At 18.3% G+C, this 20,833-nt stretch overlaps 5 protein-coding genes across 5 annotated transcripts; 3 read left to right on the top strand and 2 right to left on the bottom strand.

The window, feature by feature from the left end:
- Positions 1 to 645: 645 nt before the first annotated feature.
- Positions 646 to 1,329, bottom strand: PGAL8A_00183200 (dynactin subunit 5, putative; the record flags this gene model as incomplete). The annotated part of the gene is made up of 1 exon (XM_028670516.1): positions 646 to 1,329. One exon carries the CDS (start codon positions 1,327 to 1,329, stop codon positions 646 to 648), a length of 684 nt encoding a protein of 227 aa, XP_028527261.1.
- Positions 1,330 to 2,443: 1,114 nt separating this feature from the next.
- Positions 2,444 to 3,221, top strand: PGAL8A_00183100 (conserved Plasmodium protein, unknown function; the record flags this gene model as incomplete). Its single annotated transcript, XM_028670515.1, has 3 exons — positions 2,444 to 2,662; positions 2,945 to 3,017; positions 3,100 to 3,221. 3 exons carry the CDS (start codon positions 2,444 to 2,446, stop codon positions 3,219 to 3,221), a joined length of 414 nt encoding a protein of 137 aa, XP_028527260.1.
- A 658-nt stretch (positions 3,222 to 3,879) lies between these two features.
- Positions 3,880 to 6,576, top strand: PGAL8A_00183000 (metallo-hydrolase/oxidoreductase, putative; the record flags this gene model as incomplete). The annotated part of the gene is made up of 1 exon (XM_028670514.1): positions 3,880 to 6,576. One exon carries the CDS (start codon positions 3,880 to 3,882, stop codon positions 6,574 to 6,576), a length of 2,697 nt encoding a protein of 898 aa, XP_028527259.1.
- Positions 6,577 to 8,525: 1,949 nt separating this feature from the next.
- Positions 8,526 to 15,344, top strand: PGAL8A_00182900 (conserved Plasmodium protein, unknown function; the record flags this gene model as incomplete). The annotated part of the gene is made up of 4 exons (XM_028670513.1): positions 8,526 to 14,492; positions 14,639 to 14,802; positions 14,888 to 14,958; positions 15,175 to 15,344. The coding sequence occupies 4 exons, from the start codon at positions 8,526 to 8,528 to the stop codon at positions 15,342 to 15,344; spliced, it is 6,372 nt and encodes a 2,123-aa protein (XP_028527258.1).
- Positions 15,345 to 16,124: 780 nt separating this feature from the next.
- PGAL8A_00182800 (conserved Plasmodium protein, unknown function) lies at positions 16,125 to 20,284 on the bottom strand (the record flags this gene model as incomplete). The annotated part of the gene is made up of 4 exons (XM_028670512.1): positions 16,125 to 16,178; positions 16,270 to 16,403; positions 16,537 to 16,634; positions 16,773 to 20,284. The coding sequence occupies 4 exons, from the start codon at positions 20,282 to 20,284 to the stop codon at positions 16,125 to 16,127; spliced, it is 3,798 nt and encodes a 1,265-aa protein (XP_028527257.1).
- Between the last annotated feature and the right edge of the window lie 549 nt (positions 20,285 to 20,833).

The raw sequence follows: 20,833 nt of genomic DNA, 5'->3' as shown, positions 1-20,833 counted from the left end.
TTACAATTACATTATGCATAATTACGTGAAATAAGTAATTTATATATGTAATTTTATTGTATAGTTAATGTAGAAGAGGATTAAGTTAAATAACATATGTTTGAGAAATAAATGAATAAATAAAATTATTCCTAATTATTTTTATTTTATTATTATTTACCATTTTTATTACTTTCTTTTAAAAAGAATATTTTTGAAAATATGTTAAATATGCATAAATATTTATTTTGTTGTTCCATTGATGAAACAATAATAAAAGTATAAAAAATTACCTTGGGAAAATCAGAAAATTATTCAAAACAAAAATCTAAGTAAAAATTGTAGCAAATGATGTAAAAGAGATAAGAAAAATATTCTATATAAAAATATTATTCACTAAAGAAAAACATGATGAATTTCATGTTAAATTTAAAAATTAAATAATTCTCAAAAAGACATTAAAAAAAATAAAATAAAAAAGAATAATAAATATTAATAGAAATAATTATAATAAATGGAAATGATGATTTTAACAATAATATTATGTATAATACAATAAAAAACAACGAAAAAAGCAAAAAAAGCAATAGGTATTATAGTATATGTATATATATATATTAACAAAATATAAAAGAAACAGAAAAAAAGATAATAATATTTAATTTTTCATGTTTTAGAATCAGGTGTGAAATTTTTATAATGAAAATAAGAAATGTCTTTTAAAAATATTTCAGCAGATTCAGGTAACTCTTTTATAAATTTTGCAGGACATCCAGCATATTTTGAAAAAGGAGATATAATGGTATCATTAGGAATAAAAGTATTATCTTTAATAATTACGTTATCTTTTATTACAACTCTTTCTCCAATCACACAATTGTTTCCAATGTAAACATTATTTCCTATAAATGCTGCTTTAACAATGCAATCATTTCCAATATACACATTATCACCAATAGTTACTGTTACATATGAACTATCGTTTGATTTGATTCTTTCAGTTTTATTACTATAGATATTGTAATTATTATCAATATTTTCTTTTTTGTTTATGAAACAAGGGCATATAAGTGTTTTCGAACCAATTATAACATATTTTCCAAAATATAAATTACTTAAATCACCTCTTAATATAGCTTCACTCTTTATAATTGATTTTCCTAACATATGAATATTTTTCATTCCACACAAAATGGAATTTTTGCACACTTTATTTCCTGAGGCTGTTAATATATAATCTGATCGATTAAATTTTACAGCTTTTTGAAATGTAGCTGTATTAAAAGATTCCAAGTAACTGTCACTAATTAAGTTTGCCAATCCCATTACTCCATCTTTTCTGTTATTCATTTTAATGATATAATATTATTAAAAAAAAAAAAAAATTATGAACAGCAAAAAAAAAAAAAAAAAAACTGTATGTAAATAGTTAGACACATTAAAAAAAAAAATACTTGTATTCTTTTTGTTCATATTAATTTTATTTTTTTTTTTTAATATATAAAGTAAAAAAAGCTATATAATTTTAAATTATTATTTAATACATAATTTTATGCTTTTTTCCTTTTTTTTTTTTTTTTTTAATTTCTTTAAAAAATATTATTTAGTTTTATTTTGAGCAAGTCCTCAACTTTCTTACAATTTCTTAAATTTTCTCATAAATAAATACTTTAAATTTTTTATAGTCAAGTTAAAAAACATATTTAACATAAATATTACTCTTTTTTTTTATTTTAACTTCTTTTCTTAAATCATTACAAAGAAAGAATTTTCGAAAGTTCTTTTCCTTTTAGGGATTTTTTTCCATTTAATTAATTCACTATTTATCATTGTAAATAAAGGATGATAAATTTATTTATATAAAATTTTGTATTAATTTTAATGTAATTTCTGTAAAGCTAATTATTATTTTGTTCTAATATATGTTTATTATAAAATGAAGTACAAAAAAAAAAAAAAAAAAAAAAAAAAAAAAAGAATAAAATAAGATAAAATAAACTTATGTAGAGAAAAACATTTTAATATGATAATAAAATACAATAATATGTGTTGTAATATTATCTTTTCTTAAATATAGTTTGTATTATTTTAATTAATTTTTTTACAAAATAAAAATATGTGTGTTTCTTAGCTAATTTAAAAAAAAGAAAAAATGTTCCTATAAAAAATTTATATTTCTAATACTATTACAGGTATCTGTTATTTAAAAGATTTCATTTATGTATGATGAAATAATTCTCAATTATTTTTAATTTTGGTTTAAACTTAAACTATTAATAATTCAAATTTTTTCAGATTTTAAATATAAGAATGAAAAAAAAAAAAAATTACATCAAATTATTAATGAATTATATATAAAATAAAAAAAAGATATTATATACTTCGTTATAATATAATAATTTACTTTAATTATAAATTAAAAAAATTTCTTTTTGAAAACACTATAAAAATCAATCAATTCAAGATGAATGAACCTTGTGAATATTCAGAAAATTATTCAAGTACAATACAAAAGGGGAAAGAATGTAATGTCAATGTAGAAATTTATAGATATCATAAAATTTATATGAGTTATTTGAATCTTTATTTTTGTGTTATTGATTTTAATGAAACTATGTTTATATCTGTGAGTGATGAAAATAACGAGTTAAATGATTTACAAGCCTCTTATCCCTTAAAATATGTAAAAAAATATCAAATTACAAATATTTGTATATAATTATGGACAAAAATATGAAAAAAAAAAAAAAAAAAAGAATAAGTGGATGAATTTTAAAATAATTTATCATTTTTTATTTTACGTATCTATTTATTTTACTTGTATCTATAACATTCGATTAGATGCTTTATATTTCTTAAGTTTTTTAATTATTATGAAAATTTGTTTCTTTTATAAAGAAAAAAAAAAAAATGTTACATATGTAATTTTTAAAATATTTCATTTATTTTATATATATTTTTTCAGGAAGATGCTGATAATACAGTTTGTTTAGTAGGTGAACCTAATTCATATGGAAATGATGTAGCTAGATTATTAGGTTACACTTAAATGAAATAAAAAAATGAAAAGCAAATTACATATATATATATATATATATATATATATATATTTTATTATAGGAAAGAAATTTAAAATTCCATTCTATGTAAGTGTAAATGTTGATGAAAGTGACGAAAACTTGACAAACTTTATTTTTTCTAGTTGTCTAGATATATTAAAACCTATTTTTGAAAATAGATGAATGGTATATAAAACATACACAGTTAAAAAAAAAGCTTTTATTTTTTATAAAAATGGATATTTTAATTTATTAAGGATATCTATCTTATTTTGCTTTAAGATTTTTTAATATCGTAAAACATTAAATATATATATTTTAATGCTTCTTAAATTTTAAATTTACTTTTTATATTATTTAATTCTATATTTTATAATTTTGTTTTAAATTTTCATTGTACATTTTATGTCATATATCTGCTTTTTTTTAAATTTTTTAGTTTTTGTTTTTATTATCATTTTATATCTTTATTTTTTTTTATACATTATATAGCTAATTTTATTAAATTTTTTATTAATTTTGAGTAAATAATTAATAGGGTTTAATTTTTTTTTTTTCTTCATATATATCATTACATCTGCTAAAACAATTTTTTTTTATCAAAATTTTAAAAAAAAGCATTACATATATTTTAAGCAAAAAAAAATTTATAAAATTTTTATATCTACTTAAAAAAAGGAAGAAAAGCAAAATGGATTAATATTTAATAATTTTTAAAAAATAAAAATAAAAAGTAAAAATTTTTAATAGTATAAAAATGTGAAACTATTATAAAAAATTAAAAAAAAAAAAAGAAAATTGAGAGATATAAATAGTAAGCAACTAACATCTAGTTTAAAGAATGATAATACTATTTATTAATAATAAGAGGAAGAAATGTTTTTTTTTTTCGTATATTGTTGTAATATTTTTTTTTTTAAAATTTTCATTGATATATAATTTGTCAACTAGAAGACCTTCTTTTTATTTGATAAATTATAAGAATAATTTTGTGTATATATTAAATAAAAAAAAAAAGCATAATTTAATTACAAAAAAGAAATCAGTTTATCTTTTTAAAATAAAAAAGAATAATTTAAAATATACGATAAGTAGTGATAAAGAAGAATTAACTGAATTAGATAAAGAAGAGTTAGTTAACAAAATAAAAAATGGTGTTGATAAACTATTATTCGTAAATAGAAATATTATAGAAATATATGAAGATGAAAAAAGAGAATTATATGAATACAATATAAATGATATTGAAAAAAAAAAAAAAATTACTGATAAGTGTCCAGAAGTTGATAAATTAGTTGGAAATTTTGAATATGAGTTACATTCAGAAACTGTAAGTACGTATGATAAATTAATAAAAAATGTAATTTATAATAATGTAATTAGTTTAAAAGATAATTATTTAGTTAAGGATTATATAGATAAAATATTCTATAATTACATACATTTGCTTTTGTTGAATGAGTTTGAAAATCATCAAAAAGAGCAGAAAATTGATGAAAAATATGATGATGAAGAAAATAAAAAAAATGAAATTGATAATAATGATGGAAATAGTAAAAAATGTGAAAACAATGTAATTATAAATAAAGAAATAAAGGATAAAAATATAAATAAAGAAAATTTTGAACATGTTGTAAAAAAATGCAGTAATGAATCAATGTATGAATGTATAATTAATGATAAACCAGAAGAATCTATAAAAAAAAGAATTGATGAAGAAGTGATGATTATCGTAAAAAAATTAGTTTTATTTAAAAAGATTCTAGAATATTTAATAAATAAGTATAAAATTGAAATAAGAGATTTATATATTGATACAAAAACGTATGATATAAAAGTAAAAAGAAATAGATATGAAGACAATAACGAAAAAAAAAGTGATTGGAAGTTAATATTTTTAGGAACAGGATCGATGTATCCTTCAACAAGTAGGGGTACTTCATCTTTTATTTTTCAAACAACCAAAAGAAAATATAATGAAGCTTTTTTATTCGATTGTGGTGAAAATACTTTTATATCATTGCAGAAAGCAAATATAAAAGTTAGTAAAATAAAGAATATTTTTATTACACATTTACATGGAGATCATTGTCTTGGATTAATATCTGTTTTAACAATGCTGAGAAGTATTAATAAAATAAACATATATGGTCCAGAAGGAATATACAGATTTTTAAAAAATAATTTGAATTCTACATATTCAAAAGGAGTTACAAAATATTTCGTATATGAATTAAAATTGAGTAATAAAAACTATGATTCGTTGAATAGTAATACTTTAAAAAATAAAAATAATTTAGAATATATTTATAAAAATGACAAAAATGTATATCCTATATTAAAAAATGATTTTTTAGAAATAAATGGTTTTTCTATTAAACACACAATTCCAACTATTGGTTATATTATTGAAGAAACGAATGTTAAAAATAAATTTAATGCTTCTTATATAAATGAACTAATTAAAAATAATTATGATCAACTCAAACAATGCAAAAATTTAGAATATACTCCTTATAAAATATATGAAAATATGATAAGAAAAATGAAATTAAATGATGTAATTATATTTCCAGATCAAACAAAATTAACTTTTAATAATGCATACAAAGAAATATACAAAGAAAGAAAAATAGTAATTTGTCAAGATACTTGTGATGCATCAAATTTAGAGAACTTTGCAAAAGATGCTGATATTTTAATTCATGAATCAACTAATAGTATGATTGACTTAACTGATAACATTACTTCTGATTGTTTATATGAAGATAATTATAATATACAAATTACTGATTGTTCCCAGATAGATGAAGTTCAACAAAAAGACATTTTAAATTATATTCCAAATAAAAATAAACTTTTGCATGAACAAACAAACGAATATACTTCAAATAATAGTCAAAATATTATAAAAGAGGATGTCACAAAAGATAATGAAAAAAAAAATTTATGTGAAAATGAGATAAGTAAATTAGATGAAAACAAAGAAGTTGGTAACCTCTGCGAAAAAAACAATACACCTATTATAAATGAAGAAAAAAAACAAAGTGAAAAAAAAAATTTATTAAAAAAAAAAATAAGTAATGGAAACCTTATAGAAAGTTATAATAAAATAATTTCCGAAAGAGGACATTCCACTGCTAATATGGCAGGAAATTTTGCCAAAAAAATAAATGCAAAAAAATTAATTTTAACTCACTTTTCTCAAAGATACATTGGTGATAATAAATTAAAAAATATTATAGTTATGAGAAAAATTGAAAATGAAGCATTAGAATCTTTTCAGGCTAATAATGAAAATAGCAAATATGGAGAAGGTAAAGAAAATAAAGAGTATGAGGAAAAAAGAGAAATTAAAGAAAATGAAGAAAAAATAAAAAATAATGAAAATATAATAAAAACTAATATTTATGAAGATAAAAATTATATTAATTATCCTGATAATAACAATTGTAATAACTATGATTTTAATGATAAAAAAGTTGTTGCCGCTTATGATGGTCTAATTGTTCATATTCCTCCTCAAAAGAAAAATTAAAATTCTATTATCATATTTTTGCAAAATATTAATAATCTTTTGAGAATATTTTATTATTCACATTAATGACTATTCTGGTTTAATAGAAGAATATCTTTATTTAAAAAATTTTATTTTTTATTATATGCTTTATAATTAAAAAATTTTATTACTTGTAAAACTATAACTGTTAAAAAAAAAAAATGTTATTACTTGTGAAAATTTTATTTTCTTAGATTTTTCTAAAATTATAATTGTTGTTGGGTTGTATTTTTTTCATCATTCATTCATTCATTCATTGCTTTCCTTTTTTTAACTTTGTGTTTATACCATATTTTATATTTATAAAATTAAAATAAATATATGTTTTTATTTTGACATTTTTATTTATCTTTTTATATTTTTTTTTTTGTCATTATGCATATATATTTTTATGATTTTTAATGTATTATAATACTTTATATTATTTATTTATTACATTTTTTCTTTATTATTGTATTTTTTTTTTTTTTTTTTTTTGTCTAATTTAAAAAAAAATATAAATTTTTATGCACCTTTGATTATACATAGACTTAAAAAGATTCTTATAATTGTAAAATATCTTTATTATTTTTTTAAACATTTTCTGTATCTTTTTTTTTTAATTTTTTTTTTTTGCTTCTTTTTTGTTGGAAAACTTATATTTTTTAAAAAAAATTGTTACAACAAAATAATCTTTTATTCAATATTTTTCATTTTTTTTTTTTTTTTTTTTTTTTTTTAAAATAATATTTTTAAATTAAATTAGAATGGATTTTTTTATTTTTCATTCACTTTCCTTTTGTGATAATTGTACACACATTTATTTCCCATTTTAAATTCAAATAACTTTTCTCTTTTTTAAACAAAATAATCTAAAAAAATGTACGCACTCAAAGCAAAAAAAAAAAAAAAAAAAAATTAATGCAAAACTTTATTTTTTAATTTTTCTATTATATTTTGTCTTTAATAAAGTAAAAAATAAAAAAAAAAAAAAAAAAAAGGCAATTTGAATTAGATTTCATCTTTCAACATAAAATATTTACTTGATGTATGCAGAAATGCTTTTTTTTAATATAATACTGTATGCTATTTTTATTAAAATTTAAACATTTAAAATACAATATACATATTTCCAAAAAAATTAATTTTATGAAACTGAAGGTGAAATAAAGAAAAAATTGTTAACATATATTTTTATTTTTATAACTTTTTTATTTTTAAAAGAAAATGTATATAAATTATGAATTTAAAAAAAAAAAAAATTTCTTTCAATTTTATTCTATAAAAAATATTTTTTTGTATTGCATATTTTATAAGAATTTAATTTTTTTTATTTATATTTTTTTTAAAAAGTAATAAAGAAAAAAAAAAATAATAAATAAAGATATAAATTTTTTTTTTTTATTATACTTTGTTTTAAATATAAATATAAAAATAATAAAATTTTTACTCAAGATATATTTTTCAAGTAAATGATTTTCTTGAATTTTAAAAAAAAAAGTGTATTATAAACATGAATAAAAAATAATTATATAAAATAGTTGAAACAAAATTACTAGTTTTTGAAGAAAAAAATTGAATTAATAAAAAAATTAAGAGTTAAGTATTTTGAGTGGAAATTAATGAAAAATAATAATGCAATAATATCATTAAAAAAGAAATAAGAAGATAAAAATTTATGTGAACATATTTAAAAAAAAAAAAAAAATTAATTAACAAAATAAAAACATTTCAAGTATTTTTTATTTAAAAATTATAATTGTATAAAATATGTAAATAATTATATTCTTTTTATGATTTTTTTTTTTTTTTTTTTTTTTTTTCCATTAATAGAAGCTCATGATATATTTCTTAATTTAATTAAGAGTATGCTTAAGCAATTTATATGAATAACATTTAAAAAATAAATTATTTGCTTTTTTTTTTTTTTTTTTTTTTTCTTTTTTAAAATGTCTAATAATAAAAATTCAGCAAATAACAATACTTATAACTCAAATTCAAATATAAATAACGAATATGATGCCATAAATTGTGAATTTTATGAAAATGAACTGGAAGAGGTAGAAAAAAAATTAGAAAGTTTTAATAATTTAGAAAACTATAAAGAAATATCAAGTGAAGATTTCAAGAACATTTTAAACAATGATTCCTATTATAAAAATATTATTAACGAGAATGATTACAATTCACCTGTGGATTATAAAAATGATATTGATGAAAAGATATTAAATTATGAAATAGAAGAGAAAAACTTTTTAATCCCAAAAGGAGACAATGAAAAAAAAGAATCAGAATCAAGATATTCCAAAATTAGTATATTAAATGATGATTATTTATTAAGAGATGATATAGATTTAGATGAATTAGATGACAAATTAAGAAAAAAAAGAGACAGTTTATTGTCAATTCGTAATTTAAGAAATTCTTCTATTTTTAATTTAAGTGTTACAGATGAGAATATAAGAAATTCTTTACATAATTATGACTATTATAATAATGATAAGTTAAATATATCTTTATCAAAAACAGATAATGCATATGATAGTGATTTAATAACTCCATCCCCTTCTAAAGGAAAAAGTAAATTGAACGATGAAAATTATGAAATAAATGTAAAGTTGAATAATATAAATGAAGAAGAACAACAACAAAAAAGAAAGGGATCTATTGATTTATTGGATGAAGAATTAGATAATTTAAAAAAGAAATATTTGTTAAATGATGATTACAATAATAATAATGAACTCATGTTAGATATGTACGCAAGTGATTCAGAATTTTTAAAAAGAAGTAACGTAAATAAAAAGATTAGTATAAATAAGAATTATGGAAATGATGATTCCTTAAATAATAGTAAAAGAAATTCTAATAATAGTTTTTCCTTGTGGGAGAGTAAAATAAATTCAACAAGAAAAATAAAAATAAATAATGAAACACCAAAAAAAGGTATACTGAAGCAAAGTAATTCTCTATCTCCAATTAAAAATGTAAATGAAAATATGAGCAATAGAAAAAAATCAGTTCAATTTTCACATAGATCTGTTGCTGTTTTTGATGAAAAAGAAAAAATTTCTCCTTTGCATTTAACGCAATTTACTAGAATATCTAGTGATTCCAATAAATCGGAGTTAAAAAAAAAATGTCAATCAAATATCTCTAATGCTAGTAAAGATTCTTTTTCTCATAATGATTCTATAAAAAATATAGAAAATTCACCTATTGACAAACTTTTATATAAATCTAACAATAATGACAAGAGGGTATCATCAGAATCAGTGAGATTTCAAAGAAAAAAATCTGTTGATAATATTGAATCTGCTCGTTTATCACCAATTAAAAATGGGTTAGAAGAAAAAGATTATAACTTAAATCATGATAATGATTTGGATAAGTTATTAAGTACTGAAATTGACAACCTTAATGAAGATTATATAAAAAATAGTATAGATAATGAACCTAATGAACTAAGTAATTTTGATTATGTTAGCAATAAAGAAACAAATAAACTAGTAAATGATAATTTTGAAAATGTAGAAAATAATGAGCATTCTAAAAAAGAATTATCATTTAAGACAAATTATGAAAATGCATTTTTAGAGAAAAGAACTTCAACTAATAAAAACAAAAATTTTAGTAGTAATGTAGATCATAATGAACGTAAAAGTTTGAATTCAACAAGAAATATTACATTATCTCATGTAGATATAAATGAATTGAATAATTATGAAAATGAACAAAGTAATAAGAAAAATTGTTTAGATTTATATAAAAATGAGAAAAAACAAACAAATTATGATGAAGAAATAAATCAAAATGAGGAAATTAAAAACAGTTTAATAGACAATTCTAATAAACTTAGAAATAATGATATATTATTAGATGATAGAAAAATATCATGTAGAAAATCGAATGCAGATTCTGAAGAGGAATTGAAATATAGAAATTCTAACTTTAAATCTAATAAAAATACAAAAGTTTCGTATAATGAATTTCGAAATGAACAATGTCATGTTGGCATTGAGGGAAATTTAGATGATAACAAAAGTAATAATAATAATAATGATAACGGAAGTATTACAAAAGATAAAAATTTAAATAATAAAGGTAATGTAAGTAATTTAAAAAATTTCTCTTATAATAAAAGCCGATTAGATAGGAAAACAATAAATTTTATTGATTATAATAATAAGAATAATACAAAATTAAATCCAAAGGATATAAAAAGTAAAATTGCAAATAGGAGAGCGAGTTATAGTGTCACTGTGAGAAATAACATACAAAATAATTCTAAAGGCACAGATTCTACCATTGGAAATTCAAAAAATAAAAAATTATTAAATGAAAAAAAGGAATTATGTTACCAAAGTAACTCAAGAGAAAAATGTAAGGTTGACTTTAGAAATAGATCAAGTGTTCAAATATCTTTAAAAACATCAAATAATATTACGTCTAAAAATGAAGCAAATGAAGAAAAAAAAGTTGATTATATGGATGAAGATATAAATTATGAAATAAATAAAATTTCCTATGAAAATGAAATAGAAAATGTGCAACTAGAAGATGAGCAAAATAAAATAATTAACAGTGAAGAATACGTTGTAGATAATCATGGAGAAAAAAGGATATCTAATAAATTGATTCAAAATAATGATGAAATTTTAAATAAAAAAGAAATATTTAATAAACAGGATGATGATTATTACATAATATCAGAAAATGAAAATAAAAATACGAAAAGGAAAGTTTATGATGGTGAAATGATTTCAAGTAATTTAGATAATGATAAGTATAAAATTGTGAAAGATGAGGAAAATATATATGAACAGGAAAAGTATGAACAGGAAAATTATGAGCAGGAAAATTATGAACAAGAAAACTATGAACAGGAAAATTATGAACAGGAAAATTATGAACAGGAAAATTATGAACAGGAAAAGTATGAACAGGAAAATTATGAACAGGAAAACTATGAACAAGAAAATTATGAGAAAGAGAATTATGAACAAGAAAACTACGAGAAAGAGAATTATGAACAAGAAAACTACGAGAAAGAAAATTATGAACAAGAAAACTACGAAAAAGAAAATTATGAACAAGAGAATTACGAAAAAGAGAATTATGAACAAGAAAACTATGAGAAAGATAATTATGAACAAGAAAACTATGAGAAAGATAATTATGAACAAGAAAACTATGAGAAAGAGAATTATGAACAAGAAAATTACGAGAAAGAGAACTATGAAGAAGAAAATTACAAGAAGGAGAATTATGAACAAGAAAATTACGAGAAAGAAATTTATAAACAAGAATGTTATGAACAGGAAAATTATGAAAATAAGAATGAAAGAAATTTAAATAGAAAAGACAATAAAGAACTTTATCAAATTAATTTTAAAAGCAGAAAAACCTATCTTGATCAACATATAAATTCTCAAATATTAAATGACGATGTTGGATATTATGATAAAATGAATCGAAGTGTAAATGAAGAAAATCATAATGAATTTGTCTATGAAAACAAAAATTACGGAGATTATACATTAAATGAAGATGAAATAAATAGATTAAGAGAACAAAACGATGAAAATAACTTTAATTTATATTATGACGTTCCTGAAGAAAAGGTCTACATATATGAACAAAATGAGGGAATAAATTCAAATGAAGAAATTACAAATAATAAAGATCACAATTATATAGAATGCTCAAGAAATGAGAAAAGTGATTATATAGAAATTGATGAAGGAGAAGGTCATATATATGAAAACAAAGAAAAACGAAAAAGTAAGAATGCCCTTGAAAATAAAGAGCATAACATTGATGAAGATGAAGAACAAGGAGAAATAGAAGAAAAGGAAAAAGAAGGAAACGAAGAAATAGAAATAGAAAATAATCAGGATAATAAAGAAGAAAGAGATGATAAAAAAGAAAGAAAAAAAATCGAGCAAACTAATGAAGAATATAAAAATTATAATATAATTGTCGAAAATCCATCTATATACATACAGAATAATAAATTAAATAACGTATTATCACATGAAGAAAATGAAAATAAAGAAATGAAAAATAAAAAAGATGAAGAAAATATGAAATTAAAAGAAAGATTAAATGAAAATTTAATAAAAAAACAACAAACAATTAAAGCAATAACTTTAAAAGTTATAAGAAGATGTAGAATTTATTCCTTAAAGCAAATAAATAATGAAAACAAAAATATGAATAATTTAATTAAATTATATGAAAATATTCGTAATATGATATTTAAATTTATCAATAAAATTAATAATTTAAACAATGTAAGTATAAAATTAGATGATGCTATATTAAAATATGAAGTAACTCAATTAAATTATAGTAAAACAAAAAAAGCAATTGAAACATTAAAAAAGTATAATTTAAAAATTGAGAATAAAATTAATGAAAAAAAAATGTTGTTAGAAAAACAAAATATTGTATTAAATAAAAAAAAAAAAAAAATCGAGTTATTAACAAAAGAATTAAATAATTTAAAAAATATGTATGATAATGGATCTGTAAGAAAACAAGAAATAAATTTAATAAAAATTTATAAAGAGAAAATTGAGGAATTAAAAAATATAGAGATAATAAAAGGGTTTTTAATAAAAAATATTAATAAATATGGAATTAATTTTGAATTATTAAATTTCAACTATTACAACTTTTCTACCTTATATAATTATAAAAACGTGGATATATTTTTTTCAAAAGAAGATAATATAAGTGAAAATAATAATATAATTAATAATATAGAAGATGTAGATAAGAAAAAAGAAAACTACAATTCTAATGAAGTCAATATGTTAATAGAAAAAAATGATTTTAATAAAAAAGGGAATCTTTTAAAAGAAATAAGCAATTTATATAGTAATGATGAAATTTGTGATAAGGAGAAAAGAACCATTTTAATAAAAAATAATATGTTATCTTTAAATGATGACGATAATTTAAAAATATATGATATAAATGAATTATATAAAAAAGAATATAAGTCAAAAATTCTTCATAGAAGAATTAAAAGAAAAACATTTCTTAAAAATCAAGTATCAGAAGAGGATTTAAATTGCGAATGGCCATATAATATAACAGTAGATATCATATTCTCCAATATGCATAAACCAAAACAAGAAATGGATAATTTTAATATTTCTTCTCCTTTGAAAATTAAAAATATGAAACATTTAATAGCCAACAAAATGCATATATTAAATAGTGAAAATGAAGATAAAAAATATTTGAGTTTATTCAGACCATATAAGTTACTAATTGATTCTTTTAAAAATTTTAAAGATATTAAAATATCAACATATTATAAATATATAAATAATGAGAATATGTATTATCATATATGGAATAAAAATTATGATAAGGATAAATATATATTTCAAATTAGTAATGTTAATTTAAATAATAAAAATAAAAAAAGGAAAACTACAAATTTATTAATTAAAAATATTGAAAGCTATTCCTATTATTGTCATGATAATTATTTAGGTGTAGAATGGAAATTACAATTAGAAATAGTTAAATATAAATTATTAGAAGTAATAAATAAAAAATTACAAAAATATACAAGTAAAGAAGGAAAAAATGCTAATAATAATAATAATAATAATAACAATAACAATAATAATAATAATAATAATAATAATAATATTAATAATAAAAATGATGTAAGTACTTCAAAACCTAATAAAGAAGCATTGAAATATTTAATTGAAGAAGTGGAATATTCTTTTTTTGTTCTAAATCATATTTTGTATCAATATAAACAATTATTAAAATGCTTTTTATATTTATCTAATACATATTTTGATTATTATCAAAATATAGTTATATTTAAAACTATTATTTTATCAAATCAAATTAGCAATCATTCCTTTTGGCTTTACTTATATGTATGTTCTGAATTGTGAATTATTTAAATGATTTTATTGCTTTATGATTATCGTTATTTCAATACTTTTTTTTTTTTTTTTTTTTAATACTATATAATATTTCTATTTTATTTTATTATTATTTTATTTTTTTTTTTTTTTTTTAGATAAATTTAGAAGAATCTTTTACATTTGCCTCTTTACTTCATGGTATCGTGGATATAAAAATAGAAAGTGTTGATGAAGAGGATAAATATAATGAAGATTGTAAATCTATAAATAATAATATCATGAAAAAGTTGCAAGAGTGCATATTTACTCTTAAATCAAAGTATTTCTAAATATAAATCAAATCTTATGATAATTAATATCATCAATTATTTATATTTTTTTTAATTTTTTTAATTTTTTTATAGGCCTTTAGAAATTTCAGAAAGAATTAATTCACTTAACATAGTTGATGTCATGTATGCTATTTTCATTAATGGTAAATTATTATTATTATTATTATTATTATTATTATTATTATTATTATTATTATTATTATTATTATTATTATTATTATTATTATTATATATATATATATATATTTAGATGTTTAGAGAAATTAACTTTTTTTTTTTTGTTTTCTATATATATTTGCATTTTAAAAAAAATGCTTTTCCTTTTCTTATTTTTCTATTTTCCTTCTTTTTTTTCTTAGAAAATTATAACTTTAATAGCTATCAGAATAATGTGGAAGAAAATTTAAAAAAATTAAAATTATGTGAAAATTTTATAAATGAAATAATAGATAAAAAAATTGTTGTCCCTATAGAAATAAAAAACAGCATTAATAAATTTGGAGACGATCAAAATTTAAAAATTTTTTAAGTTTCTTTTAAATTTTAAATGTTATTTCATTTATTATTAATTATATAATTTTTCATTTATATATATGTTTATATATTTTTTTTTATTTATTTATTTTTATTAAGATTTCCTTTTTTATTACAAGCATATAAATATTTTTATTATTTTTGTACACAAAAACTTTTTATTTTCTTTTTGTAATTTTCCTTGTGAATATATAATATTTTATTTCTTTTCTATCATATTCTATATTTTAAAAAAAATTAAAAAAAAAATAAAACAAATGTCTTTTTTTAGTTGTAATTTTTTAAAAGCTGTAATAAATGCTTGCATATTTTTTTTTTTTTTTTTTTTTTTTTTTTTTGTATCTGAACGGTGCCACTTTTTATAAATTTTTTTTTTCATTTTTTACAATTTTTGTAATTTTATTTAAAACTTACATCAAAAAAAAAAAAATATTCTAAAAAAATTAAATATTATGTAAAAAAANTTTTAAAAAAAATTAAAAAAAAAATAAAACAAATGTCTTTTTTTAGTTGTAATTTTTTAAAAGCTGTAATAAATGCTTGCATATTTTTTTTTTTTTTTTTTTTTTTTTTTTTTTTTTTTTTTTTTTTTTTTGTATCTGAACGGTGCCACTTTTTATAAATTTTTTTTTTCATTTTTTACAATTTTTGTAATTTTATTTAAAACTTACATCAAAAAAAAAAAAATATTCTAAAAAAATTAAATATTATGTAAAAAAACAAATAATATTTATGAATACATGTAAATATATAATTAAACAGAAAAAAATAAATATTATGATTTTTTAGTCTCAAGAACAAAAGCATACATATAATCAGTATTTTCAATCTAAAAAAGAAAAAAAAAATTTTTAGAATTAATTTATATATTTTTTTTATTTGTATATTTAAAAAAGTTAGAATTTTTTTTTTTTTATTACTTCTAAGTCCCTTAAATAGTCTTCTTTAATTGGAACAATAAAAGTGGTGTATTGTTTGTCAATGATAACAGGAATGTTTTTTTTTTTACTAAAATGCTCACATATACGAACAAATTTTTTTTTCTGATTTGCAGCTTTAAAAAAGAAAAATATAAATATAAATATAAATATATGTATATAGAATTAAATTACATAACAGATGATGAAACATGTAAACATATTTTATAATAAAATTATTTATATATTTTTTTTAAAAAAAAAAATTACTTGCTCCCAATTGCCAAATTGAATAATTAGAACAGGAGCTTTTAATCTGTTTTAAATTTTTAATATCACTTTTGGTTTCCACATTTAGCTTGGGGTATCTAAAAAAAAAAAAAAAAAAAAAAATAAATTTGTAAAAAATATAAATAAAAAAATTTAATTTTCATTATAAAATTGAGCAAAAAAATAATTACATAATAATATAAATAAAAAAAAAAAAATTTATTAAAAAAAATTACATCTTAATGCTAGGATTCCCTTTATAAAATTTTGCACTAAAATCACATTTATATTTTTGGTTAACATAAAAAGCAATTGTTTTTTCTTTTGCATTATCATTATCAATATTATTATTACTATTATTATTATCTTCATTGGAATAATCATTTTTAGGATTTGTATTAAGGTCTTTCTTTTTCTTATGATCTCTATAATCTGTTTGTTCACATTTTCTTTTGGACGTTTTTCTTGAATCCCTTTTATCATAGTTGTGGTAATTATTTTTCATGTATTCTGAATTATTTTGATGTGATTTATTTTTTTTAGTTCTATTTTTTTTTTTATCAATAACAATAGTAGAGTTATCTCTACTAATTTTTTGGGGGTTATCTGTATCATATTTATTATTAAAGTTTTTTTTATGGCTATTTTTTTTTAATAATAACATTATTTTTGAATCAAGAAATCCTGTATTTCTTTTGTTAAGTTTTTTTTCTAATTTTTCTTGTGCCTTATTATTATCATTTGATAAAATGTCTAATAGCTTTCTTCGTGACAAATTAACTTTTTGCTTACTTTCCCATTCTCCTAATGTAGAGAAATCTATATTTAGAAGAGTATTGTTTGAAATTTGAACTCCATATAAATGATTTCTTGCTTTAATAGCATTATGAACATTTTTATATTGTAAAAAAAAGCAATTTTTATCACTCACATATTTAATATTTGTAATTTCTCCAAAATGTGTAAACATTGTTTTTAATACACTTGCTGTGTTAAAAAAATAATTTTTTAGGATATTTCCTATCCATAAACAATTATTCGGTTTAAGAGGAGCTGAAAAAGTTACTAAAAAATTTTTTTCTTCTAAAGCTTTTTTTGCTTCTACACACTTTTTTATTGTTCTAAATGTTAAGTGAGCATATATTTTTTTTTTTTTTTTTTCTGTTTCGTTTTTTATATTTTTTTCAGTTACATTATTACTTATATCGTTCATATAATCACATTTTTCATTTTCTTTAGAATTATTTTCTATATTATAATTTTCCTTACTATCCTTTTTTTCATCTTCTTTTTCTTTATTTTTACTTATGTCATCCTTATATTCATCATTATCTTTTCTAATTTCTTCTTTGTCTTCTCCTTCCTTTTCTTCTTCCTCTACTTTCTCTATCATTTTCCGTTCATCATTTTTATTAATTTCTTCATTTTCAATAGTATTGTTTTTTTCGTTGTTCATATTTTCTTCATTTATATGTTCATCTTTAGTACTTTGTCCTTCATTATTTGGATGATTTTCGTAAATAGATTCTTCATTATTTACATTTATATCATTATTTTGATAATTATTACTAGTGTTATCATTAACATCATCACAGTTTTCATTATTATTATTATTATTATTATCTTCTGTGTTCCCTTTTTTATAATTTTCATTTCGAAATAATTTCTCTTCTTCATTTTTAATAGAAGAAAAAAAAAAAACCTCTACACACAAAGAATTTTTTTTTTCTTTCGAAAAAAGATTATTAATATACTCTTTAAATTTTTTTAAATCTTGTAAATTAGTTGGAATATTTGTTACTAATAAATATCTATTAAATAACTTATATTGAAAAAAAGAATTTAAAAAATCTAAATGATTTTCTTCTATAGATGCATTCGTGCACCATTTTAATACTTTATTTTCTTTTCTATTTATCCAAGTAGGATTGTTAATCATAAAATTATCTTTATGAATATTAAAAGGATTAGCATCATTTATAGAAACTATATCAGTCATTTTTCTAGAAGATAATTCATCCATTTCTTTTTGTTGATAGATGTTCGTATAATTCTCTAATTTGGGAGTTGAAGCATTTTTATTAGAATCTCCTATATTATTAGTGTGAGGAGGAGGAGGAATATTTTTTGAATACACATTTTTTGAAAAGGAGGTATTTAAATAAGAAATATAATTTGTATTAGTTGATATTTCATAATTATTATATTTGTGTGAAATAAAGTTATTAGAGAATTGATCGTTAATATTTCTTTTTGGTGGAGCAGAAATTTTATGAATATTCTTTTCATTATTTATTGAAAAATTATTTAAAACATAAAATGATTCAACATTATTTTTTCTTATATTTTCATTAAAAGAATTATATGGGTTAATAGGAGGAGGTGGTGGTGGTGGATGTATAAAATTAATAGAGTTAAAGTTTTGTTTTTCTATATTCACACTATGCTCATGATTATTTATTATTTTTTCTGAATTTAAAGGAACTTCTGATGATAATATAAAATCATTTGGCAAATTTTGTGAATTAAATGAACTAAAAAAGTTATTAACATGTAAGTTATTTTTTGGTGTATTTTTAAAAATAGTATTATTATTATGAAATAATTGAGAATTTTTCATATAATATTTTTTATTTTTATATAATTTTACATTTTTCTTTAAATTTATATTATTCCCTGATTTTTCAAAAAAATTTTTAGAAATATCTTTTTTATTTTCTTCACTTATATTATTATTTTCATTTTCTTCTTTACCTAATATATCCTCATTATCTTTTTTATTTTCTTGATAATCTCCATATATAACTTGCATTCTTCTATTTTTTATTTTTAAATTATCTAAGTAATTTTTTGCCTTTTTTGCACTATTTATATTAAAAAATAAAACATGAATACGTTCATTATCATCCATACAAATATTTTTTATTTTTCCAAAGATACTTAATAACAAGTTCAAATTTTTATCAGATATTTCTGAATATATATTTAATAAAATTATTTCTTTGTTTTCTTCATTGTTTTCTTTTACACGTTCATATGGAATTTCATCTTCAACTACTTCTCCTTCTTCTTCATCAGAAGATAAATTGTTTAAAATATTTTCTATTTTTTCATTTATTTCATTTTCATTTAAACATGAATCATAATTTTCAGAGTTGTCATCTTTTTTATCATCGTCATTCTTATCTTTTTTTTCATTGAAATCATTTTTTTTTTCTGTAATTTCTTCTGTTGTTTCACTATTTTTTATTAATATCTTATCATTATTTTCTTTGTTTAATAAATAGTCATTATTACAAGAATCATTGATTTTATCTTCTACATTTTCACGAAAATTATTATTTGCATCTTCTTCTTCTTCATCATCATAATCAAATGCATCATCATTATTATCATCTAAAAATTTATAATTTTTATTTTTTAAATTAATATGTTTATTCCATATATTTATTAATGCTTCTAAGGTATTTTTTTTACTTTCATCAAATTTATCATTTTTTAAATATTCTTTTGTTAATAAAATTAACGTATCTAATTCTTTTATATCTATATTTCTTCTTGATAAATTATTTTCTATATATAATAGAAAGTATAATAAAAAATTTTTATCATGTTTTATGATATTACAAATTATATTAATTGGATAATAATAAATTATTTGTAAAAATAATATAAAAAGTATATTTTCTTCATAATTATAATTTTCCCATAAAAATTCTTTATCTTCAATTTTTAAATTAAAATTCATATAATCTTTTTCTAAATTATCTAACAAAAACTTACATATTTCATTTTCATAATTTTTATATATTAGTAAAGCCTTTTCCACTATTAGTTTTTTTTCCTAAAAAAAAAAAAAAAAAGAAAAGAAAAAGAAAAAGAAAAAGAAAATGAGAAACAAACTTACGAAAATAATATCTATAAACAAATTTTTTTTTTTTTCTTACATCATTAGGTGTATTATCAAAACTAAATTTAAGTATTAACTTCTTAAATGTTTCTACATTTTTCTTGCAGTAAATAAATATTACATCTAATTCTTTTATTATGTCATCCTTTTTTGAATTTTCAATAATTTCATCAAATAGTTTTTCAAATTCTGTTTCATCATATTCATCGTTATAAATTTTTTTTTTTACTTCATCATTTAAAAGTTCCATTATTAAAAAAAAAAAAAAAAAAAAAAGTTACTTGATTTTTCTTTTTTTTTTTTTTTTTCTTTTTCAATGAATTTTTCTCTGAAAAAAAAAAATTATGCTAACCTATTACTAAGAACATTGTTTTTTTTTTTTTTTTT

This window comes from Plasmodium gallinaceum, assembly GCF_900005855.1.
Source record: "Plasmodium gallinaceum strain 8A genome assembly, contig: PGAL8A_v1_68, whole genome shotgun sequence".
Classification (NCBI taxonomy): Eukaryota; Apicomplexa; class Aconoidasida; order Haemosporida; family Plasmodiidae; genus Plasmodium; species Plasmodium gallinaceum.
This window is presented reverse-complemented; position numbering and strand designations above follow the sequence as displayed.